This window comes from Protopterus annectens, chromosome 5.part0 (assembly GCF_019279795.1).
Source record: "Protopterus annectens isolate FY-2018-M chromosome 5.part0, PAN1.0, whole genome shotgun sequence".
NCBI lineage: Eukaryota > Metazoa > Chordata > Ceratodontiformes > Protopteridae > Protopterus > Protopterus annectens.
The window spans coordinates 1,511,446,635-1,511,473,247 of record NC_056735.1 but is presented as its reverse complement, the minus strand read 5'-3'; the positions used below and the strand labels follow the sequence as shown (position 1 = coordinate 1,511,473,247).

General features: G+C 41.6%; 1 protein-coding gene across 1 annotated transcript in view; it reads left to right on the top strand.

The window, feature by feature from the left end:
- LOC122802390 (E3 ubiquitin-protein ligase listerin-like) overlaps positions 1-26,613 on the top strand; it is a 1,831,112-nt gene that overhangs the window by 829,257 nt on the left and 975,242 nt on the right. The window contains exons 15-17 of the mRNA XM_044072016.1: positions 7,509-7,671; positions 21,735-21,839; positions 22,665-22,807. Coding sequence (XP_043927951.1) covers positions 7,509-7,671; positions 21,735-21,839; positions 22,665-22,807 — 411 coding nt within the window. The remainder of the gene's footprint in view (positions 1-7,508; positions 7,672-21,734; positions 21,840-22,664; positions 22,808-26,613) is intronic.

Sequence of the window (26,613 nt, the reverse complement as noted above, 5' to 3'; positions counted from 1 at the left end):
GGGAAAAACTCTGCCGTAGGAGTCCATTTTTCCCTTCCCTCTAGGCCTTATCCGAAGGCCCAGAGGGGTGGCAAAATGTGGTTCAAGAAATCACAGAGGTTTTTTCCTGGTGCACAAGATGAGCCCCCCTCCAGAGGCAGGGGAGGGGGTGGTTATTCAGGGAGACGCCACCCTAGGGGCAGAGGAGGCCCCCCGCAACTCGGGAGACCGCGATTCCTTTCGTGGTTCTCCCTACTGCTACTCCTGATGGGAGGCCCGACTGTGCATTTCCGGAGCCAGTCGAGGGTCGAATCTTATTATACCCGGAGGTCTGGCAAGACATCACCCAGGACCAGTGGGATCTACGAATAATTTCCAGAGGATATGTCATCCCCTTCTCATCAAATCCCCCTCCAGTCAAGAAAATCCCAGATGTTCCACCCAGTCAAAGGGATTATGCAGCTTCTGAAGTTTCAAAGCTGCTAGAAAAAGGAGCCATCCAACATGTCCCCTAAGACCAGATCGGATTAGGGACTTACTCCAGATTCTTTTTGGTGCTGAAAAGGACAGGGGACCTGAGACCCATATTGGATCTCAGTCAACTGAATACCCATGTGCAAAAGTCCAAGTTCTGAATGGTCACATTGCAGTCTATTCTCCCATTGTTGGGAAAAGAAGTGTGGATATGCTCCATCGACCTCAAGGATGTCTACTACCACATAAAGATGGACAGGGCATCCAGAAGTCACCTACGCTTCCGGCTGGGAGCCAGTCATTTTCCGTTTCGAGCCCTGCCCTTTGGTCTCACCACAGCCCCCAGGGTGTTTACCAAATGCATGGCAGTGGTGACTGCTCACTTGAGACGTCAGGGATTCCAAGTGTTTCTGTATCTGGGCGACTGGCTCCTTACTGCCACCACCAGGCATCTACTACTTCAGACCAGGGAAGCTACTATCAGCCTATGTCAACAGTTGTGCATCACACTGAACTGGGAAAAATCTGCCTTGTTGTCCTCACAGCATGTCACTTTTATAGGCGCCGAACTAGACACTGTCCTCATGCAGGTATTTCTACCACAGGAAAGGATCAGAGTCCTACAACAGCAGGTTTACGCCTTGCTCCCTCTGAGAAGAGGGAAGGCAAGATGGGTCCTCCAACTGTTGGGGACAATGGCTGCTATGATTATGTTAGTCCCTCTGGCAAGGTTACATGTGAGGCTCCTTCAGTGGCTACTCTTTGCCCAGTGGTCTCTTCAACGTCTTCCACTTTTTCACCCTATTCTACTCACAGACAGGTGCAAACAGGATCTCAGTTGGTGGCTTTGCACCGACAACCTGAATGCTGGAAAGCCCTTTGTTCCTGATCCCCCAGTTGCCACTGTGACCATGGATGCCTCCCAGATGGGTTGGGGGGCATTATCTAGGCAGGACAGTCCAAGGCACGTGGCAGGAGTATGAGATGCATCTGCATATCAATGTCCTGGAGATGAGAGCTGTGCTACTAACGTTGCAAGCATTTCAGAGTTTTCTTCCTCTTGGGACTATTGCAATCCACTCAGACAATATGTCAGTGGTGTGGTATCTGAACAAGCAGGGAGGAACCAAGTCTTATCCCCTTTGCAGAGAGGCCATGTGAGTGTGGCAGTGGGCAGTGTCTTCCCAACATTTTCTGGTGGCAACATACATTCCAGCGAAGTCCAGTGTGATCGCAGACAGGCTAAGCAGAGCTATTCTGATGCCTTACGAGTGGTCCCTAAACTGTCAAGTTGCGGAACAGATCTTCCGCAGGTGGGGTCAGCCTTGCTGCGACCTTTTTGCCAGCCCCCTAAATGCCAAATGCAGCAGCTACTTCACGTTGATCCCCCCCTCAGGGGGAGTCACCCAGGAATGCTCTAGTCCATGATTGGCCCTCCGGTCTACTATATGCCTTCCCTCCGGTCCCCTTGCTGCCAAAGGTTATTCAGAAAGCACAATCCTTGGGAAGCAAAATGATTCTGATTGCCCCACACTGGCCTCGTCAAATTTGGTTCCCCTTTCTCCATCCCTATCTCATGGACGCTCCTTGGATTCTGGACTCACAATCAGACTTACTGACACACATGTCAGGGCAGCTCCATCCCTCTCTTCGGACCCTCCGGTTGACAGCCTGGCTACTCCACTTTTGTCATTAGTAGGCTTCATCAATTTTTGCTGGAGGTGGTTCATATTTTATCTTCCTCTCATAAGCCCTCGACCAGGAAGATTTATTACAGCAAATGGAAGAGGTTTTCAATCTGGGCGCATGCCAAAATGATTGACCTTTACACAGCTCCAATTTTGTCTGTATTGGAGTTCTTGTCTATGCTCTTTAACCATGGTTCAGCGGCTGCAACCATTAAAGTCCAATTGGCGGCGATTTCTACCTTTCATTTCGCAGACGAGCCTAGCCTAATGGCACATAGACTCTGTAAGGCTTTCCTGAAGGGCACTTTATTACTTCGTCCTCCGGTATCGGAACCTGTTATGCCTTGGGACTTAAACTTTGTTCTACAGGGTCTTACTTCACCCCCCTTTGAGCCTGCAGCCACTTGCAATTTAAAATTCTTAACTTGGAAGACTGTCTTTTTAGTAGCCATCACGTCAGCCAGACGCGTTTCGGAGCTTCAAGCTTTATCAATCAAACCCCCTTATTTGATTTTTCATAAGGACAGGGTTTCTCTCAGACCGAACCCCTCCTTTCTTCCCAAAGTGGTGTCAGTCAGTAACCTTAACCAATCTGTTGAATTGCCAGTGTTTTTTCCCCAGTTCTGAAACAAGGCAGAATTCAAATTTCATCAACTGGATGTGCACAGACAATTACGTTTTTATTTGCACAGAATGAAAGACCTCAGAAAATCTGATCAGTTGTTTGTTTCATTTTCGGAAAACAGAATTGGGTCTCCTGTTTCCAAAGTCACGTCGTCCAGGTGGATTTCCAGTTGCATTTCTTTCATTTATTCCTCAGGGGAAAAGATTTACCGTTCCGGGTGAAGGCTCATTCTACTCGGTCTGTATCTACATCTGCAGCTTTTCAGGCCAGATTGTCTATGGATGATATTTGTGCTGCGGCTACTTGGGCATCTCCTTACACCTTTGTTACTCATTACAAGTTAGATGTGGTATCTAGAGGCAGGTCTTCCTTTGGTTCCACAGTGCTCAGGAGTGTTTTCCACTGAGCCTCCCAGGATTTAGGTGCTGGGGACGCTGTCCCACGGGTAAGAATGTAAGCGAGATTGGACTACATAACATCAAGAAGTTATATACTCACCATAACGTTCGATGTATGTAGTCCATCTCGCCTCACATTCTTACTTACCCCCCCTCCTTCCCCCGTCCTGGAGGATCTGGAGGTTAGGTCTAGTTTCAGAGCTCCCTTCATTCTTGGTTTGTTCTTCCTTTCCTTAGGTGTTGTTATGCATGGAGAATGAGTGCTGGTGCTCGCAGCAAACTAGATCTGGGGATAGAGAGCAGTGCAGCATGGGATACCATCTTAGCCCAGCCAATAGACAGACTTCGAGCTAAAAAAGTATGGCCGAGTCGGAGCCGACATTCGGCACCGAACCCATGGGTAAGAATGTGAGGCGAGATGGACTACATACATCGAACATTATGGTGAGTACATAACTTCTTGTTGTGCTACCTGCATGTTCAAAGGATTTCAGGTCAACACCTAATTGAAAACAAGGATAGAATCAATAGTTAGTGATAACTCCAGCTCTGTTGATGTAGGTTGTAAAGTTATGACTACAGCCCAAATGACCCAGGTTTGATTAGCAGTTTGAGTACCTATTCGAGCTGGCATGGGGAGAGTGAGTGTGCCTTTCATGTTAGGGGAAGAGAACTATACTGTCTAGTGACAAAATCCCTTAGAGATGAGACAGAGATACAAGTCTGTACCCGAGATGAACATTTGGCCATCAAGCTGCATAGGCAGTAACCTTCATTACTGGTGTATAGGAGCTTGTATTGTCGTAGGAGAAGGCATACTGACTGCATTGGTCAAGTGAGATACATTTATTAAATTCAGGGAAGGGGTGTTAGGGCTTGTGCTTTATGCCCTCATTGCTGGAATGTTGGTAATGGCAGAAACCACCCCATCCTGTCATAGATGATGGCCCCTTTGTTCTGTGCTCCTCCAGGACCTTGCCTATGGGCTCCTCTGCATTTGCCCACTTGCTGCAGCAGAGTGGGAGATGAATGTTCCCAAGCTAAGAGAAGAAAGCCTTACAAATCCCATTCATTCCTGGCCAGGGTTCCCCACCAGCCCTCCATTCCTCAGCAAGAGTCAGACAGTTGGGAATGGGCCAACTTGCTGATCCTGAGGGCAGCTTACCCTCTCCTCATAGGAGCAAGCCTTCCCAGTTTGCAGCTCCTCCATGGCTGCATTCGCTTTCACCTGAAAGGAGGCGTGCCTGTACATGCACATTTCCCCTCCACTGCGTAATGGACATACACTATGATAATGTAAGCTTGACTAGCTCAGAATCCAGTAGATGAAGACCATGTGCTTCCGTTGGGTGTCACTCATATGGCAAACCAGAGCTTCCACCCTCCACCTGGGTGAGAAAGCTGGTAGCAGCAGCCCCCCCCCCCCCCCCAGCTAGCTTCTACAAGCATCCTAGCCAGTAGTCAAACTTGATCATCTGCACTGTGTTGGGGTTTTATCTCTACATCATGGATCCAGCTATTTGCTTATTTGAATTGACTGTTACAGAAAGCATGTTTGGTTTAGAACACTGTTCTTGCAAAGCAGTTTTAGTTGCCTCAGTATTGCCTTTGGCTTTAAGGTACAGTTGGCATATTTCTTCTGGGCTACATTTCCTATCCTTACTACTTTAAGAAGTGATGACAACAGGCCAAGGTTGATCACTCACTCCTTCCCCATGTCTGAGGTTTCCTTTTAGCTCTGTAGCTTTCTACTTTCACTCTGTTGATGTCCACCGACATCAGCATATGGATTCATGTGTATGGCACATCTTACCCCCATCATTACTGGAAATGTTTCTTATTACACTAATTACTTCATTCATTACTGCCAGGAAAGAACTGTGCCTCTGTGCTTTCTCCCTTTCCCTAACAGCTATTTGATGACCAACCTTTTTCTTGCATATTAATGATTGGCAGATGAAATGAATAATTTGCCTTTCCACTAGTGTGTTGGCCCATATATTTAGTTAGTTATTGTCACCCAGTCTAGCATTTAAGACTTGTGACATTGTTATTGATTATTGTACTTTTTTTTTCCTGTGCCACTCAGCTGTTTGGTTCCTTCTCCCATGGCTTTATCCTCTCACCCAGTGTTACTTGATGGGGAGGGGCAGTGTGATGAGTAGCTTATTACCTGACCTCAACCAGGACCAAATGAAAGATCCAGCTTGGCCACATGCTCTTCCTTCCCTGCAAGGTAGGTGCTGCCTTCTTCCCTGCCGCTTCTGCAGGAGCCCAAGTCTCTGACCTTATTCGGATATCCTCAGTCATAGTCAATGTGTGACATTGGAGTAGTTATTACTGTACCAGTAGATGAAAAAGCTGTTTATTAGTGTTGTCTTTGCAAGTGGCCCTACAGAGGTGTAGTCATCTGTACTACGTCTTCTTTTAGGTCCTTGACTGTTTTCATATTGCCACATCTTGCTAGCTGTGTTATAAAGTTAATTTAATGTGTATTGAGATATACATAAAAAAAAAAAATATATATATATATATATATATATATATATATATATATATATATACACACACACACACACACACACACACACACACACACACACATGCACACAGACAATAGTTTTCAGCCTTCATATTTTAGTGATATTGTATTATGTTTAGTCAGTAGCATGATATAAAAAATACCAATATAGTTTAGACAAAATTTCAGTGTTCCAGTTTCTGTTCTATAACAAACGTCTTGGAATACAGTTATATGAGGAGTGTGATTGTACTGCAGAGTTTGAAGTTGCTTTGAGTTTTAGTTGTGGTGTAACATTTGAAATATAACATAATGCAAATATAATTCATAGTGGAATGGGATGATGATGAAACGGGGGGAGGCTGAAGAAACAAGTAGAGACTGGGATTTTGGGTGCATATCCTTAAGGAGAATACCAGTAGCCATAGAGAATATTATATTCATAAAATATTAGAAAGTATTCTAAGAAGTAAGCCAACATGTGAATTAAAAAAGGAGATTCTGCCAGTATGGATGACTGAAATTAGGGATACAAACAATAGGCAAGACGGATTTGAAATTTATTGGAGAAAACTGGGAAAACAACCAAGGTATTGGGAGAAAATAATTGAAGAGGCAAAAGTAATAGAGCAGGAGGAGGTCAAGAATTTATTTGGACTGCAGGCTAGAGATTGCCTTCCCCATCAAGAATTTATATCAGAGTATAAGCAAAGAGAAAGAAATAGGGGATCCTAAGTGAAAGACCAGCACTGGTAGAGTTTTTAGTAGAATCTAGGTAGCTGTTGTTATAAAAGGAATATTAGTAGAGGATATAAAATATTGCATGACAACTATAAGAATCAGTCAGAGGAGGTTGGAAAAAATCAGGAAGAGAGATTGGATAAACAATTCATGAAGAAACGCTGGGGGATGAAATATGCACTTGTATGTCTCCCAAATATGCAACAAATTCTTGAATATTTAGGATGTTTGTAAATGTTTACATAGGTATTTTTACACCTCAAGTAGAAAGCAAATGTTGGAAGTGTGATGGGGAAGAAAGAGGTAGTTATGAACATATTTTCTGATTTCATGCAGACTGCTGCATCAGAAATACTGGGTGAGCAAATTGGCATGACTAAGGAAATTATTTTATTATTTATTTATTTTTTTAGAGCTATGATACAAAATTGGAATTTCTTAGACATAGTAAGGCCTTGCTGAGTCTAATTATGGTGGCTTCCCCCCCAAAAAGCAATTACTAGGAAATGGAAGTCAAAGTCTAAACCAAATATAGTAACATAGATAAAACAACTGGAAATGGGATCTTTAGAAAAGGGTAGGAGCAAGTTATATAGAAAAAATGGAAATTGTGGGAACAATACATGCAAATGAGGAATGAGGTTTAAAAGAAGGCAGGATTTTGAATGAGCTACGTAATGTTTGACAGCCAGAGACTGGATAATAAGTGATGTATAATGTTTGCAACTAAAATTATGTCAGTATGGGTTGTTTTCATTTATATAAAGGTAAGATTGCCTGTGTCATAAGTGATAATTTAATAAAGATGTTTCTTGTTTAATAATAAAAAAAGATTATTTTGCACCTAAATAACGTAATGCAAATATGGAAAGAAATCTTCTTTTAGACAGCTGGGGGGATTAAAGATTTAACATTTTTTGCAACACAAACAGTATAGAGTTTATATTATTTTTTAGTCTGCATCGCTTTCTTTTTTTCTTGATCATGAATAATATTTATTAGTGCTATACCTGTAAAATGTTTTAGCTCCCTTTCTGGAAGATTCTGCGGTGCTTTCTGTAATTTTTAACTTGTTTGATTAGTTTCAGAGTTGTTGTATGCACTACAGTGGTGTGAGGAATTAGAGCATACCCCTGCTGTCATCTTAGAATACTGTGGAATGCTTCAAGAAATGGAGATCACGTATGAGACGTTTAGAAAAGAAAATGATACGTTTACTAGTCTTTTGGAAATCCTGTATAACAGGTAAGTCAGTAAACCTCAAATATCTACAAAAATGTTGCATTAATAGAATTCCAGCTGTTAGTCCAACAGTTCAAGTTTGGATATTGACATACATGTTTGATGGCCAGTCAATGAGGAGGCATTGAATGTCTGATGGTGAGTCTCACAACAAAGGGAAACAATTTGAGTGTAATCCTTCTGTTTGTTATTCATTCATTGTGTGTGCATATCTGTATGTCCAGTGTGAATCTAAAAATAGTCCAGATTGGTCAGTGTTGAACCCTGGTCAATAAGTGAAATAAATACATTGACACTTAGTGGGCTTCTACTTAGTTCTAGAGACCCTCCCTTTGCATTTGTACAGTTTGTATGTGAATATCTCCGTGTGTTGGAAAATGTATAGCTGCATAAATCATTAAACATCCTATATTGCAAGGAAGAAAATTGAGAAAAAAATGAAGAGCACTTTAAGGTGGAGGAAAGTCTTTGTTGCATATTCTTGCCTTGTTAAGCTAACTCTTGTTCACTGGTACAGCATGCAACATGTAGTTATGAAATGGTGTTCCTAAACCATCTGTTGAGGTTTGGCTTGGGTTCAGTAAGTTAGAGACCATTCCAGGTGCTGACAAGGTTGGAAGAAGATACTGATTGGTATGGATCATGTCTTAAGCCAGAAAAGAAAGGTTAGACATGAGGACCAAAAATGATTAAGAAGAAAACAGCAGCTTATGGTTGTTATTCCAGGTTAAAGTGTAATGAGTTTGGATGATTTCTACTATACAGAGCTTTTCAGAGCAGACGATATGCTAATAGAGTTATCATAGACACATTGAGTTTAATTTGAACACCAGAAAATATTAATTCATGTTTAGTTCACATGCAAAAGAGAGAACACTAGCGTCTTGTCAAGGTAGTGCCCCCCAAGCATATAAAAGTTTGCTTGATTATTACATATATCTATCCATTTTCTGAACTGCTTGCTATGGGACCATATACTGTTGTAGGGGTCTGTATTATAAGACTGAAAGTGCATGTGTGTGACTAGATAAAAGTCAACACATAACGCATGAAACCTAAAAATAACGAACAGATACGTAAGCAAATTTTTCCCTAGGGAAAAACTTACGTAGCCATTCGCTAAAAAAAAATAATTTAACATCATAAACAGGTGGGGGGAATCTGCCCCCCCACACCCCCCCTAACTAAATATACCAACTCCGAGATCGCACTGTAGGGAAGGAAAGGGCAACTCTGTGAATTTGGCCAACTATCTCCTTGCCCTATGACATATTCATCGAATCGCTTAAGTGCGATTCGATGAATGTGTCACTGTTTCCGTATTTGCTTAGAAGCATTTTTGTGCTTCTAATAAAGACCCCTGTTGTAGCACCACCTTTAGGACATTTTAAGACAAGTGGTCATGTCTATCTTTCAGGTATATGCAGCACATAGCAAGTTCTGGTATTTTGCCATGACCCCACCAGTGTCTTTGCAAGTTCAAAGTAATGAAACGCTGTTTCCTTTTAGTCCTTCAGAATCAGAGGCTCGACTGTTGGACAAACTCTTCTTTCTAGCACCGTGATGTAAACTTTCTTAGGAAGGTTGATGAGTATGATTCGTTATAACTGGAAAACACTCTTCTATCCCCACTCATCTTGTGCTTTATTTACAGTTCTTTATCAGAAAGCACTTAAAATAAAAGAAAAATATTAAACAGCTAAACTAAATAATATAATTTTAATGTATAGATGAAACAAAGACTGCTAAGTCACAGTTTAAATAATGTGCAAGTGTTAATGTTATCTGGAGATTTTCTCAGCCTTGGATGCAACACTAAAAAGGAGTGTTAATCATGACACGCTAGCAGTGTCCCGCATGTTCAACATTTAAGTCCAGGTCTCATCTACTCAGTTTAGCTTTTTGTCAATGAAATTGTGTAATCATTGCAGAAATGGATCTGTTATATCCAACTGCCTCTGACTTTGCATCCTCAGAAGATGTAATTTCCTTCAGATGCAGAAGTTTAAGAGTCTTCCTTCTACCTCCTAAGTGCACGTAGTTGTGGTCATTATTCCTTCACACCTGCTGAAATAACCTGAACCAGTGTCCTGCTTTTTCCTTCTTCTGCCTCATTTGTTTGAGGTTTTGATTAGAATCCATTTGGATTCACTGACTCTGACCTCCCCAGATGTGCAGGAAACTTTGGTGTTGGATGTGACACATGATCATCAGCTATGCATTGCCAAGGACACTGTCACTATACATTTTGGTTTCCCACATCTTCCCTGCCACTTCTTAAGTTGCCTGTTCCAGCTCACCGCCAAGTGGTGATCAGTTGCAGTTCAGCAGCTTTGTTGATCTGAGTGTCCAATACATGCATTTATTTATTCATGAAAAATGTGTACATGCTCTGACCTTAAAAGGTATTTATCAGATGGCCAAAAAGTGGCACAAATGGTAAACAAGAGCCAAAGTATATTAATTATAAACTGTGTACCTCATTACAAGGAGCATTGTTTTTACTTCAGGGACATCACAAAAGAAAAAAAGCTGTTTCACATTTATTCCTCTAGAATCAGTATAAATGGTAAAATCAACAAGTGTTGCATGTATCTAAAGAGTGGCATTCTTGCAAATTACTCTCAAGTGGCTTCATTGACTGTGCTCAAGTGACACTTGATTATTTTTTCAAAAAAAAAAAAACATCTTTACTGAATTATCACTTGCTCACATTTAAAAACATTATACAACACATTTATTATTCTATTCAAACCAACATTATATAAATTGTTGAGTTCATGCTTCCTCCTCCAAAACATTTTTCTGCATGTGTTGTTCCCACAATTTCCATTTTTTTCTATGTAATATACTCCTACCCTTTCCTAAAGGTCCCACTTCCTGTTCTTTTATCTCTGTTACAATATTCACTACTTCAAGTATGGTTGGTTTAGACTTTGATTTCCATTTTCTAGTAATTGCTGTTTGGGTAGCCACCAGAATTAAACTTGACAAGACCTTGCTATATCTAGGCAATGCAGTTCCTGTATCCCAGCTCAAAAAATAATTTCCTTAGTTACACTTATATGCTTGCCCAGTTATTCCTGACAGAGTACTGTGCAGAGAATTTTTAAAGTTTGCAAACTCATTACACTCTGAGAGCATATGCCCCCAGGTACAACTTTCTTCCCCATTACACCTCCAACATTTGCAATCTACCTGAGGAAAATTTATTTGGAGTCTACTTGGGGTATAAAACTACCTATACTAAACTTCCGAGCAGAAATCCTAACTCTTCTAGCCTTTGTTGCATATTTGAGAGCTGTACATATACTCTACCATTGTTTCTTTCTGAACTGCCAGTATAATCTCATTTCCCAACCTTTTCTGACCTCCTCTGATTGATTCCTATAGTTGTCGTGTAACATTTTTATGTCCTTTTGTAACAGCAGCTTCTTTTCTAGATTTAACTAAAAACTCAACCAGTGCAGGTCTTTTATTTATGGTTCCCTAGCCTCTGATGTCTATCCCTGATAGGGAAGGCAGTCTCTAGCCTGCATTCCAAATGTCTTCTTGGGCTCTTCCTATTGTTATACCTTTCTTTCTCTAATTATTTGTTCCCAGTACCTTGGTTCCTTTGTCAGCTTCCTGTAGTAAATTGCAGCCCCCCTGTTGCCTTCCTCTGATCCCCTAATTGTAAGCATCCCTATTGGCAGAATCTCAATTCTGCATTCATGTGTTGGCTTAGTTCTTAGTATATGTTCTGCTACTTTATACATATAACATTATGTGTGATTGGTGTTCTCCTTAAGGATCGGAGTCCAAAATCCCACTCTTTCCTTATTTCTTGAATTAACCCCCTGCTTCATCATCATCTGTTCCCACTTTGAATTGTAGTCTTCTGCTTGTGTTATGTATAGGAGCCTTAACTGTTCTAGCTGTATGATGTCCCATCAAATCAGGTAATCCTAAACCTCCCTGTTCTGTCAAAAGGATCAACTTAAACCACTTGTCTCTTGCCCTCTTTCCCTCCCAGATAAATGTTCTCTACAACTTCTCCTCATGTTGATAGAAATATGCCTGACCTGTGTATAAAACTAAAGGGGTTCCACTTAATTCTTTGACCTAAAATAAAGCATATAATAATGGGCAATAAAAGGGAAGTGTAGGGAGTTTCACCCCACCTTACTCTTTATTATGTGTTACTAACTCCCAGTTTGTAAATATTTAAAAAAGTACATCACTGAGGGTGGGTGAAGCACTGACAGCAAAGAATTTTACACAGCATTATATTCAATCAGATGAATATCATTTCTCTGGGGGTGGGGTGGGGGGATTTGAATCACCCCCACCCAACACTCAAGTATGTCTGTTCACTTAGCATGTGAGATCAGTTTATTTTGAGTACCTCAAAAGCTTGAGGTCCTCACAATATTTTAAAGGTTTTTTTTCATTACGTAGAAATGATCATTGAGAGAGTTTTTCTCAATCTCACTTGACACATTGATATTTCCAAGAATTTAGGAAGCTCCAAGCTTTAAGGGAGATAAAAAAAAATCAGATTGACAGCCATATATCAGGCTGTGAGCTGGGGTAGAGTTTATCATGTAATATCATCTCCCTTCCATGTCTTCTTTGAGGAGCTGTTCCTGTAGCATGTAAAACAGTGCTCATAAAAAGGCACCTTTACTTCTAAATCGGAAGTATCATTGTAAGATACTGTTATTGTATCTAAATTTTTAGTTGAGGTTTTAAATGTGATTGTTGCACTTTATTCCATCTGAGGAAGTGAGACATGTTCAGTTTTCTCTCTAGTGCCTTTGTCAATGAGTCTGTTTGTGTTACTGCATTAACTTGGATAATGATATATCTGTTGTAAGTTTTTCCTTCTACTTTAGTGTTTTTATCTAAGCTTTTAAGAAACTCTATTACCTATTTTATATAAATTTTCTTGCATCTGAAGAAGTTGGACAGAGTGTGTACAGCCTTTTTTGTGGAGGTGAAAGACATGGAGGGCACTCAGTTTGCCTTGAAGAAGTGAGTGTATGTGATCTTTGCAGGTATTCTCTGTTCTGACTTTGGACATAGTGGTACAAGGTTTGAATTAGCAAAAACTCTTGACATGTTGAGGTATCCCATTGCCTTTGTATATTCTGAAGCTACATCTTTTAGTGAGGTTGATGGATTTACCACCAAATACATACCTGAGGCTTGTGGTATGTAAAAGCCTCAACCTGTTCACTTGCACTGCCATGCAGGGTATCTCTTAACTCATTAATGCCAGCACTGCAGTGTAGAACATGCTTTGTGGGCTGCTTTGTCAAATTCAGTCTGATAGGAATTGAAAGGCAGGACACACAAACACACACACACACACACACACACACACACACACACACACACACACACACACACACACACACACACACACACACACTTTCATTCTGCTGAAGCTAACCATGATACTGAATTTGCAGTGTTGTAATTAAGCAGAATTAAAAATGTAAATTCTTTCACTTTCTTGTTCATTTGAATTTTAATCATTTTTTTCTGTTAGCTTTAGAGACTTGCTATCTAGCTTGCTGGCTGATAGGAATGTAACATCTGATCAACTGAATTCTGATAGGCATTAATGAGTGAAGTGAAGGTGAGACTTCATTGAACTGGCCTGAAATTACCTTCACTATATGCCTAAATGTACGTTTTTCAAAGCAAGTAATTAATTTTCTCCGCCTGACATATTGAACTGCGTTTTAGTCCTTTAGCACTAGTCATTTGTTTGTGTTAGACTCTTTTGGAAGTTAGTACATTTAAGTAAGGAGGTCAGGAGTGAAGCACCCCCACGTGATACAGAGGAGAGAGCCCTTTTTTTTAAATTTGCTTTCATTTTTTGATACAGGATTGCTGTGTTCCTGCCTTCATTATTTTATCATGAGCCTGGAATATTTGAGGAAAATTTCTAATACGAAGAGCAAAAAATCAGAGGTTCTTTCTTTTGCTTTTGCTTTTCCTTTTCCATTCATTATATACATCTGTGCCATGGCTTCAGACATTAATCAACCATTATTTTTCAGTTGTGACTTCAGGAGTTTAACGTACATTGGTAGTCCAGGACTCAGCTTCTGAATCCTGACATTTTGGCTGTCCTTTGGCTCCTTCACTGAGGTAGATTTTCTGCTTGGGATTCACCTTAGTTATATATAAAGACTCCCCAAGGAGTGGTTGTTGACGTTAAAATGTATTGATTATATTCTTACCAAAACAGTTGCTCTGTGAGAGTACTCCCCCACAGTACCTCTGTATTTGGATGGTACTTCAGTATAACCATGGCATCTGGAGTTGTTTTCATTTGGTCTTCAACCTATGGGACTCTGATCCGAGATTGGATCGACTCAGCTGTATACACCAGCATCAAAGCCGAAATCCAAGCTCCTCCCCCACCCATTATGCCCCACTCTTCCTCCTCCCCCCCAGATCTTGTTTGCCACTCGCTCAAACAGCACGGGACCACTTTTTCTGAGCTCCTCCAGGGGGTTTTCAGAGACTTTTTAGTCAAAGTAGATGTTTTTTCCTTGATTCTTTCTATCCTCGTCTTGCTATCATACCTCTCAACCTCTTATAGCAAGAAATCTGGACAAAGCCATTTATAAAAGTGGGACAAAGGCCCAAAATTAGGGACAATTTTTAAATATTGCTCTTAGAAAGTTGATAGAATAACAGGTTTTTCATTAGCATGAATTTTCTGAAGGGTATGAAGTCTGAAACTTGGAGATCTGTCATTATTTTCTAACTTCAGTCTTAAATGATTTGCTACTAATTTGCCAGAAGACCACACTTTTATGAAAAATGGAACAAAAATATGAGGCAAAAATCTGGACATTGTGTGAAAATCTATACAGTTGAGAAGTATGCCAACCCTTCTTGTCTAGTCCGCATTGGTGCACTTTCCAGGTCTTTAAGGGAAAAAAAGGCATCATCTGTCTTCCTCTTTCTGTTTTCTCTCTCTCTCCTTTGTGAGTGTCTGCATGTGTGTATGCTTACCCTATGGCTGACCTTTCTAAGCCAGCTGCGTTTAAAAAGTGTATGGAGTATGGGCATAAGATTCCTCTGTCTGATGCCCACACTCTGTAGTGGTGTGCTTGGGGGTGGCCCACCTGGTTTCCTCCTGTTCCATATGTACAAATTTTAATCACAACCATTTATCAACAAGAGGAATAAGTTGATTTTGAAGGCCTTTTGCCTCTACTCCTGAGCCTTCTTTGGGTCCCTGTTCTCCTTCTGGGGCTGAAACCCCCAACAAGAAGCCTGGGGAAGGGAACAGGCCAGACATAAAGTGCGGGAGTGGCGTAGGAAGTAGTCTCCTGAGCGTGTTTCCTCTGCTGAGCTGCCCACTAAGTCTTGGCCTGTGGTGGGCTAGGGTTCTCCTCGACTCTGTTTGCTCCATTTCTCCCTGGAACTGGAGAGTTCCTGAGCCAAATCTCTTATCCATGCCTCTCTTCGGCATCATTCCAGGCTGGAGTTGGTGATGTCCTCTGTCTGGTCACTCGGACCCATGTTGGAAGCTGAGGTGGACAGGATGATGAAGTTTCTCCAGGCTGAGATGCAGCTTGGGGTTTTGCCTGCTGATTCCCCCTCTGAAGCCTTGAGTACGCAGCCTGTTTTTTTCCCAATTTCTCCTTTTCCGATCCGACCATTGGCTTCAGAGTTCTTGGGCCCGAGATTTCCCTGTGTTGAGCTGTTGTTATCGATGGTCAGTTGTACCTCAATGCCGACAGTTACCTTGAGCGGTTCAACTTCGATATCATCAAACCTTACCGATTCTCAGAGCTGTAGCTTCAGCATCGGCACCAAGAGGTTGGCATCAGCTACAAGATTTTCTGAGCTGTCCCTCCTCTCGGGGCTTTGGCTCTGGGAAGCTCAGCTCTGACTCCCCCTTCGGCATGGGGAGTGACAGTCTGGGAGGCTCCTACGCCAATGGCTTTGGCTCAGGTGGCACTGTTTTCTGGGGTCCGCTCACCTTTGGCATTCGAGGTGATGGAGGGGGTCCTCTCGGCTTCATCGAGGACCTTAACACTTTCCCTCCTCAGAGCCCACCCATGCTGCTGCTGTTTCTGGGCCAGAGTCATCCATCCTGCCTCCTCAGGGACAGCCTCTTTCCAGACCTCCACAGGATGTTCCCTTTCATAAACACCTTGAAGCTTCTGAGTCATCTCCAGAGTGTCCCCCCCGAGGAGGTGCCTTGGAAGCATACATGCAAGAGGAGGCACTTAGATTCCCCCCAAGAATATCTCATGGAAGATACAGACTTGGATGACGGGGAAGGATCCCCTAGATCACCTCCTGATGATGTCTCATTCGGAGACATCGTGGAGATCCTACATCAGCGAGGGGGTTGGTCTTCCCAAAAACCCAACCCTGAGAAGTCCGTATTCATATTCCTAGGGGCGTTTGGCACAGGGCCCTCTACATCTTGGATGCCCCCCCCCCCGGATTCATTGGTAGAGCTCATCTCTTGCAGGACATGGAAGGAACCAGACATGGTTGAGCCCATTCCCAAGCACCCAGACAAGGTGCACAGTGCCCCCCGTGCAGGCCTCATTGGTCCAGGTGTTCTCCGGTCGACGCCATGGTGGTTGCATTAGCCACCAGGAAGAAGGGTGTCTGGGACAATGGACCTCTTTGGGAAGTGAGTTTATGCTTCAGCCACCTTTGCTCTGCATGCACTGAACTATTTGGCACATGTCACCAGACTGCAGAGAGATCTGGTTAAGGAACTTACTGCGTCCACCCCACGGTCCATATTGGAGGAGGAGGAGAAAGTTTTCTCCTTCTGACTGGCCACCTTGAGAGCCATCTCAAACATGTCCATGAGATTACTTTCTCATGCTTCTGAGGGTATGTCGAGGGTGGCCAGGATGGGCGTTGCCATTAGGCAAAACGCCTGTCTCTGACCATGCTTTTTTGGAACCCTTCAAGGAATCTTTCATGAATGCCACTTTTGACGAGTCCACCTTGTTTGGCCATACTGTTTGCGATATTCTTACTCCAGAGCAGGAAAGATGGGAAGACCTTTTCTGCTGTCTGAATCCGTTGCTCTACCCTGCAATGGACCTACTTTAGGAACCAGCATGGGAGTAAGAAGTTGTGATTTCGAAAGTCTCAGGGCTCTTCCCATTATGTTCAGAGTGAACTTTCCCCCAGGGGCAGAGGGGGAAATGACAGACACCATCCACATGGTGGAAGGGGTCTGAGGAACCAAGGGTTTCGAGATTCATTCTCGGACAGGCCCTTTCAGCAATCCTGAGGGATTGCCAGACTGCTCTTCTCTGGTGGCAGTCAAGGGTCATCTCTCTCTCTGCACCCAACAGCCTGGAAGTCCATTACAAATGATCATTGGGTGCTTCAAGTTGTATTCAGAGGTTATTTCACTCCATTTCTTCATCTCCCCACTCCAAAAATACTCCTCCAGGATGTTCCACCTGGGCAGCGGGAAGCAGCAGCTGTAGAGATCGCCAGGCTGTTCCAAAAATGAGTCATCCAGTCCATCCCCCCAGATCAGGCATTTATTCCAGATTCTTTTTAGTGCCAAAGAAGATGGGGGATTCAGACCCATTCTGGATCTCACTGCTTTGAACCTGTTTGTTGCCAAAATGAAGTTTTGGATGATCACCTTGCAGTTACATTCGGCATTTTCTGCAGAACAATTACTGGATGTGCTGCATAGACCCTCAGGAAGCATACTGTCACATAGAAATGAACAGATGCTCCAGAAGGTTTCCTTGCTTCCAGTTGGGAGTCACTCACTTCCAGTTCTGAGTACTCCCCTTTGGACTCACCACAGCCCCCTGCCGGGTGTTTACCAAAGTGATGGCAGTAGGGGCACCTCACTTGAGACTACAGGGATTCCATCTGTTTCCTTACTTGGACGATTGGCTCCTCTCTGCTCCCACCAGGCATTGGCTTCTTCAAGCCAGGGATTATCTCCTTATCCTAGCATCTTCCTTGGGCATATCTCTCAATCGGGCCAAATTGAACTTGGAACTGGTTCGGGTGATAGATTTTATAGGTGCCCAGTTGGACACTGTTCATAGCAGGGTATTTCTGCTGCCAGACAGGATACCTTCGCTCCAGCAACATGTGAGGTTTATGCTACAAAGCCCCCCCCCCCCCCGCAAGTATGGTTCTTCAGGTGTTGAGGTCTCTGGTGGCCGCAATAACTCTACTGCCAACTGTATGCCTTCAGATGAGGATCCTGCAGTGGATCTTGGTGGTGCAGTGGTTCCTACTCGACCTTCCTCTTTCGTACCCGGTTTTACTATCTCGGGTTTGTTGGGAATCTCTTTGGTGGTGGCTCCAGCCCCCCCGACCTCCTTCTGGGCTGGCCATTTTTTCTTCCTTCCCCCTCGATCACTGTGACCACGGATGCCTCTTGGCTCAGGTGGGGTGGGTGTTGCATGAGATGGATGGTCCAAGGCATGTGGTCCCTCTTGGAGGCCAATCTGCATATCAGTGTTCTGGAGATGAGAGTGGTGCTTTTGGCATTGCAAGCCCTTCAAGCTTTTTTTTTCACACTGGGATAATTGCCATCCAGATGGACAACATGTCCGTTGTCTGGTACTTCAGCAAGCGGGGGGGGGGGGGCAGATCTTATCCCCTCTGCTAAGAGGCCATGAGATTGTAGAATTGGATGATGTCTTCCAGCCATTTTCTGATTGCACATTCCAGGGAAGTCCAGTTTTCTAGCAGACAGGCTCACCAGAACCATTCTGATGTCTTATGAGTGGTCTCTGATTCCTTCAGTGGCGGACATGATCGTTCAGAAATGGGGTCATCCCTGCTGCAATCTTTTTGCCTCTCCTTCCAATGCCAAGTGCAACAAGTGTTTCACCCTGATCCCCTCTCCAGAGGAGTCACCCAGGAACGCTCTGGCCCATGCTTAGTCCTCTGGTCTACTTTATGCTTACCCCCCCTCTTCCCCTGATCCCCAAGTTTCTTCAGAAAGCTTAGCGGTTGAAGAGCAAGGTTAACTTCATTGCCCCCTTCTGTTTTCACCAAGTTTGGTTCTCTACTCTTTGGTCTCATCTGGTGTGTCCACCCTGGACTCTGGGATCCAGATACGGATCCCCACTCACACCCATCACACAGTTCCTTTGATGGTGAGAACTCCCAGGCTCTCTTCACCAGTTAAAAAGATTTTGGTTGCAGCTCATAAGGCCTCTACTAGAAAAATTTACTCCAGTAAATGGAAACGTTTTTTCATCTGTGCATCACAGCATAAGCTGGATCCTTTTACAGCCCCTGTTCCTACCATTCTGGATTTTCTAGCTCATACCTTCCAAAACAGAGAGAGTTTTTCTAAGATTAAAGTTCAATTGGCAGACTTCTCAAATTTCCATGTGGGTGAGAATTCTGCCTCTCTGGCTTCTTCTAAACTCCTCAAGGCCTTTTTGAAGGGTACCTTCCTCCTTAGACCACCTGTTAAGGACCCCATGCCTCCTTGGGATCTTACTTTGGTTTTGCAGGGCCTGGTGTCTCCTTCTTTCGAACCAGCTGCTGCTGTGGATTTACAATTTCTTGGAAGATTGCCTTCTTGATGGCTATTAATTCTGCCAAGTGGGTATCTGAGTTGCAGGCATTGTCAATTAAGCTTCCTTGTCTTGTCTTCCGTAAGGACAGAATGACTCTTTGTACCAATCCCTCTTTCATGCCGAAGGTGGTGTCTGAAGCTAACATTAACCAGGTGATTCATTTGCCAGTCTTCTTTCCAAATTATCAAAATAAGGGGGAATACAAATTGCATTTGCTTGATGTCCACAGGTAGTTGCGTTTTTATTTGGATAGAACCAAAAATGTATGACAGTTTGATCAACTTTTTACATCCATTTCAAAGCCCTGCTTAGGAAAGTCTATTTCTAAGGTTAACCTTGCGCATTGGATTTCCAGTTGCATCTCTGAAGCTTATCATGCTAAAGGCATGCCTTTACCTTGCCCTGTCTGGGTGCATTTCACCAGGTCAGTGTCTACTTCTGCGACGTTTTAGTCCAGGGTTCTTATAGATGACATTTGCTCTACTGCCACTTGGTCCTCCTTGCATACTTTTATTTCCCATTACAAATTCGACATTCTCTCCAGGAGCAGGGCTTCCTTTGGCTTTGCAGTGCTCTGGAATATCCTTCCATGAGGGCCTCCCAAGGTTACAGCAGCTAGGGACACTCTGTCTCATAGGTTGAAGACCAATTGAAAACTTCAGATAAAGAAGTTATGTACTTAAACCATAACGTTCCATCTGAGTTGTTGCTTTCATTTGTCTTCAGCCATCTCTCCCTCCTTCCCCCTGCCTTTGGGCTTGTGTTGTGGACTGAACAGATGTAGGTGACAGGTTTATATTCTTCTTGGTCTTGGGTTTGAGTCTAGTGTGTGTCTGTACCCCTTCAGTGGTTAGGGGTTAAGATACTCTGCTCTGGGTTGGGTGTTACTGCAGCAAACTTGATCTGAGGGGTGGAGGAAGAGTGGGGCATTATGGGTAGGGGAGGAGCTCTGATTTCAGCTCCAGTGCTGGTGTATACAGCTGAGTTGGATATGATCTTGGGTCTGAGTCCCATAGGTTGAAGACAAATGAAAAGCAACAAGTCAGATGGAATGTTATGGTAAGTACATAATTTCCTTTTGGAAGGCTTGTTAGCAGTGCAGGTGCAAACTTATTGACTTTTCTTGATTTGTTGTAAATGCTCCTACTCAGTGGTTGATGGAGAACTGTCAGATTTTTGGCATCCTCTGCTACTGTAACTCACGACTTCATGACATTTGCCATCATAGGCCAGGCATGCTGCAAATGTGGGAGCTTCAGGGCAAACAGCTATGAACTGGAATGAAGTACTCTAGTTGTAGACCCAGCAAGAGAGGTCCCTTCTTAGATCAACTGATGTGGTTAGAATGTATTTCCCCAGTATATGGAATATTAGAAGTAGATCGTACTGTCTCAAAGTACACGTGTAGCCACCAAAGTAATGGGCAGTGCATAGTCTTTAACAATAGGGGATGATGACAGGGACCTTAAACTATATTCCACTGCTAGATAACCATTTTTGTAAAGTCAGCTACAGTGACAATTTGCTGAGAGGACAAACATCACTGTGTGTTTGTGTGTATTGTAAAGTTGATAAAAGATGACTGTGCTCCATATAAGTTAACTTAGCATTTTAAGATAAGGATTCTTTAACTGTTATGTCAATGTTGCTTTTATAAATTTTAATTTTACATAATCATATTCAATGAAATGTTTATTAAGTGTATTGTAGTTCATTATTTAAGAAAGCAAACATCTTGGGTCATCTTCAGATAGTGTCATGTCACCCGTTACAAGTGCTCTCAGCTGAGAATGTCACAAAGTAAGATTTCCACTAATAAAATGTTTATCTCATAACTGTAGAAGGAGCATATTACTTAACTTCTTTCTGAGATGAGATTATTTCTATGGAGAAAGAAATTACCATAGTTTCTTTAAGATTTTTTTCAGCTGTGTGTGTCTGCGCCTGCCTGTGTATATTTGTGTTTGAGTGCATGTGTGTTGGTGGAAGTGCAGTTTAAAACCCAAAATGTCTTCTGCAAGTAGTACTACTGTCTCTGAAATGTATAGTCTTTTGCATGTATGATAAAAATTACATGTGCGCACAAAGCTAATGTTAACACTTAGGTATGCTATACAGATTTTCAAAATGCAGAAGTATATGCTGTATACAGCTCTTCTCTCTTTTTGCTCCAAACAAGATGCAGATTAATTATAGAGAAAATGAGAACAAGCCAGATAATTCAGATTTGTAGGTAGTTTGGAATTGCTTACGAAAAATGCATGAAGGCTTCCCTTATTACAGAAGACATAGCTCATGTATTCACCAGTCACTTACGTATTAATACTAAATTTTTGAATAATTCATCATTTGGAATACCCACATGCCTTTCTTGTAACACTTTGCTTAAAAATGTGAAAGTGCCATTTTTTCCCACTTACATTGTCAAAAAGTAAAAGCCATAGCTGGCCAGGAAATGTTTATAGATCATGTTTAACAAAATCCTTTTACATTTCATAGATCATCAACACATGGATCACTGTGGTCTTTAACACTTGCTGCATTTATTGAAAGATTTCAGCATGGAACTCCAGAATTAAAACCACTATATGGATCAATAGATGGGTAAGAATGTGAAATGTAACTACTGCAGTAGCATTAGTTAATCATCTTAGTTTCCTCTGAAGATGTTATTACTTTTCTGTGTTGCAAAAGTATAGAAATGAGATGTTGCTGTGGAGATGTGATTACTTTTCTCTGGCATGAAAGTATAGTAATGGGCTGTTGGTTAACATACTGGCTACCCGTATTGATCAATGCAGATGGGTCTTTGGAATAAAAAGTTTGATCTTCTGGAGGCCAGTTATTTGTGATGAATAGTGTGGATGGCGGCACCGTGGTGGCAGTGCTTTGATAAGGTCTTGGGAAGTACAATTTTATGTTTCTTCGTAACACATAGATGAGGAGTGAAGCTTAGGTGAAACCATGTAGAAACATGCACAGTATATCAGTTTCACTGCATGCAGTCTTGCTCCATAGACGTTAAGCTACATATTTAATATTATTGTGTCTGCAGTAGGGGCACACTAACTGTTCTGGACCTTAGTTTCACCCAGGTGGCCTTGCTCTATTACATGACCATACAAGGTCATTCATCTTTGGAGATGTTGACTCACTTGCCCTTTGAGGTACATTGGATTAGTGGGTGTCACTTCTGAAAGAATGAGGTAGTAGAAAACAGTGGAGGATAATTAGTGCAGTCTGGGATTCAAGCTTTTTCCAACAAAAAAGTGTTCCCACAGCTTCATGCCATTTCCTATATTTGTAAAGTGTTATCCCAGATCCTTGAAATCTTTATCTTTGACAGAAAACAGAATACATTAGTTAGATCCTGTTTTGGTTAGCTTTTTTTTTTTAGTTGATAAAGCTGATTTTTTTTTTTGTCAACAGGTTTTTCCCACTAAATGAAGCAAAGTTGCACACTCTTCAAAACATATCTGCTTTCTTGCTAACGGATGAAAAAGAAGAACTTGTGGCACAGTGTACAGCAAGATTAATGACATGCCTAGCCACCCATTTCTGCAACATTGATGGTTAGTATTGAACTTTCAGTTTGCTTCAGAGTTCAGCACACTTGTATGACATTAATGACATGGGTCTGGGAAGTGAAGTGAATGTTGCAGAAAGGTCAGGATACTGTAGTCTGGCATCAGTAGTTCCCAGCATTGTAGTAAGAAATACACGACATTAGGAAAATGAGTGTTAATGTGCTGTGCCAGTAGCCACTAATATTGCCATTTGGTTTAGGACGGCTTTTTACACTAGAGGTTGCGAAACTCATTCTTTACTAAAGAGGAAAACTGTAAGACTAGGGAAGAATTGCACCATTGTCTCCAAGACAGTGGTGGCTGGTGACTTCAAATCAAAGGGGGGCTGCAGGAGACAGCTGAATGGGTGGGGTCAATTGGAAGGGGTGTGTCCAACTAGAAAGGGGAGGAGCTATGCTCAAAACCACAAAAAACTAACTAAATATACTGCCCTGAGTGCCAGACCGTCATTATGAGAGTCCAATCAAGACAAAATGAAGTGTAGAAGAATAAAAGTATTTCAATGCATTGGCTGCATGACAGCTTACTTAATATCTAGATGGAAACAAAAAGGTTGTGAGGCATGAAAAAATAAATTATTTTTTAAATACATTAATGGAATGCCACTCAAAGTCAAGTATAAGAAAAACAAGCAGCACTCAACTCAAACCACTTTTTGCACTGCAGTTCTAATTATAATTTATATTCAGCTTTATTAAAGTACCAAGTAACATGCTGAAAGTAGAAATCTCTGATGCCCCCACTTGTAAAAATGTTTCTTATCCAAAAAAAAGACCTGCTGCCTGACAACTATCTACTTGTTTCATGGGGAAAACATGATCAAAGTAAAGAATGAAAAGCAAACAAGAAATAAGCTCAAGATACATTGCTTAAAAGGATTACTGTACAGGTTATGGACCACACGACTGGCATTCTGTTTAGTTTACGGTAAAGCCTGCAGAGATGACTGGAAGTCTCCAAGTGTAATGAGCTTCTTAAAATAATGTAATCCTGTCCTTTATTACAAATACTGTCATATGCATTTCAGTACCCAAGGCTTATACATTATCTAGTTAAGTATTCTCTACATGGCAACAATAGAAAGGGTTTCAATGTTGGCAATTCTTTAACAGTATGCTTATTAAAGCTTACTTGCATCTTACTATCTCAGCCAAGCTTACCTGATGGTCATTAAAGTATTGCTACTTAAACACAGAGCAGCAGGCACTTTGAGTAATAAGCATAAATCAACAGTACAAAAAATATGACAGAAACCAGACCATTCTGCAAAAATCAAGGACAGATGAAAAGCCACTCTAGTACTTGTGTCTACCTTGGATGGGGGGGGGGGGATACTCTGCACATTTACACTGCATAACTACTCCTTGCCTTGCTTCGACACATCCAGAGTCACTACATGGGGGAGTGGGGTGCAACAAGTATGTCACAATTTGAAATATCTCTGGCTGACTGTGATGGCCCTGACACATTTGTCATACCTCTCAATCTCAGAGCAAGAAATCTGGACAAAGCCATGCAAAGAAGTGGGGCAAAGGCCCAAAAATAAGGACAATTTTTAAATATTGCTCTTATAAACTTAGAAAGATAATAGAATAGGTCTTGCATTAGTATGAATTTTCTGAATAGTATGAAATCTGAAACTCAAATGTCTGTCATTATTTTTCTAACTTCAGTCTTTAATGATTTGTCACTAATTTGCCAAAAAAAACACAATTTTATGAAAAATGGACCAAAAATGTGATGTAAAAATATAAAATAGCCACACAATACAGCTGGGAAACTGTCAAAGAAGGGACACTTTAATATTAGTACTGCTAACTTGAGCAGCTGACAAAATAAAAGAATCTACATGCATTTCTGAAATAAAAGTAATCTATAACTGATTATTACAGTTATTTCTTAATTGTAAACCCTCCATGTTTTCTTCCAAAATTGCTATTTTGCGGAGGGATTATTAAGGGAAGAGCAACATTTTGAGCCAAAATCAGGGACAGTTGAGAGGTTTGGCTATGCCTAATTCTATAAAGCAATTTATTTGCATGTACCTCTCAACCTGTTAATGCAATAAATCTGGACAAGGCCAAATATGTTGGGGGAACATATAAACAGTACTAAAAATTGCTCTTGTATAAACTGAGACAGTTGATAGAACAACAGGTCTTACTTTAGCATGCATTTTTCTGAAGGATATGAAGTCTGAAACTCAGTGTATCATTATTTAGTGACTTAATTCCTAAATGATTTGCCAGAAAACCACAAATTTTATGAGGAATAAACCAAAAATAAGAAGCAAAAATCTATTCATTCTTTGAAAATCTGGACAGTTGGGAGGTATAGTTCAGCTGGGGCCATCTTTAAGTTTGCCACCCTTCCCCCTCACAAAATCATGGTCGAATGGAGCCTCCCCCTGCAGCCATTCCAATGATCCATTACTTGGCTATTTCACTCCATTTACCATAAACACTAATGTGCATACTGATTTACTTCTATGATGATTTGGACTTCATTTGAAAGTTTTATTTTGCATTTTACAGCACAAACACTAAGACATCTGCTAAACAAACTTAGCATTAAAACTTCTCTGCCCTTGAAACTCACATTAATTGAAACAGCATTGAAACCCACATTCAAAGAAAATACATTTTACCAGTGGCAGATAAAGATTAATTCTGGGCTGTTTTCAAATCATAGGCCCCTAGCATATGAAACATACATGTGCTCTTTGATACACCTTCCTATTGTTTTGAACATTTTTCCAGTAAACTATGAAACAAAATGCATGCACCAATAATGACAAAACTGCCCAATTCAGAACATCTTTCCAGTAAACAGTGAAACAAAATGCATGCACCCATAATGACAAAACTGCCCAGTTCAGAACATTTCCATCATAAAAGTCTACTCAGACTTCTACAGTCCACCATTATCAGTAAATATGCACAATTCTACAGTCCACCATTATCAGTAAATATGCACAATTCTACAGTCCACCATTATTAGTAAATATGCACAATTCTACAGTTCATCATTATCAGTAAATATGCACAATCTCTGAAGAAGTAAAAAAGTCATCTAAATAATTCCACATTAAATAAATCTGAAACTAATGAAGAGGTTGCTGCTAGCAAACACCTTTATATTTCATGGTTTCATCGAAAAGTAAAGTGTCTGATGCCCCTGAGGAATAAATTGCGTATATTACATTAAAATTGATAAGCTAGTAATATTGCAATAGGAAATGGATGGCAAACTGATAACAGGCTCATAGTTAGTATCTTAACTTTTTCAGTATGGCAGCATTCTTCCCTTGTGGGAGTAGAACCAACAACCTTCTGCATCAAAAGCAAGTACACAACCTGTTGTGCTATTAACAATGCAAGCTGACTTAGCATAAGCAGCACTAAACTTCTCTTCCCCTGCAGCTCTCAATACTCAACTGCATCTCAACTTCGCAGCACAAGAAATCTGGAAAAAGCCAAATTTATTGGGGGGGGGTGGTCAAAAGCCTAAAAACCAGGGACACATTAAACATTGCTTGTATAATCTTGGACAGTTGCTAGAATAAAATGCTGTGTTACCACCATACATTTTACTGCCAAGGTCCCTGTGCAAAAGAGTCAGAGCAACATACCACTATGCCAAATCAGCTTCTTTGTGAAAGAAAAATGCTGTGTTACCACCATACATTTTACTACCAATGTCCCTGTGCAAAACAGTCAGAGCAACATACCACTATGCCAAATCACCTACTTTGTGAAAGAAAAATGCTGTGTTACCACCATACATTTTAC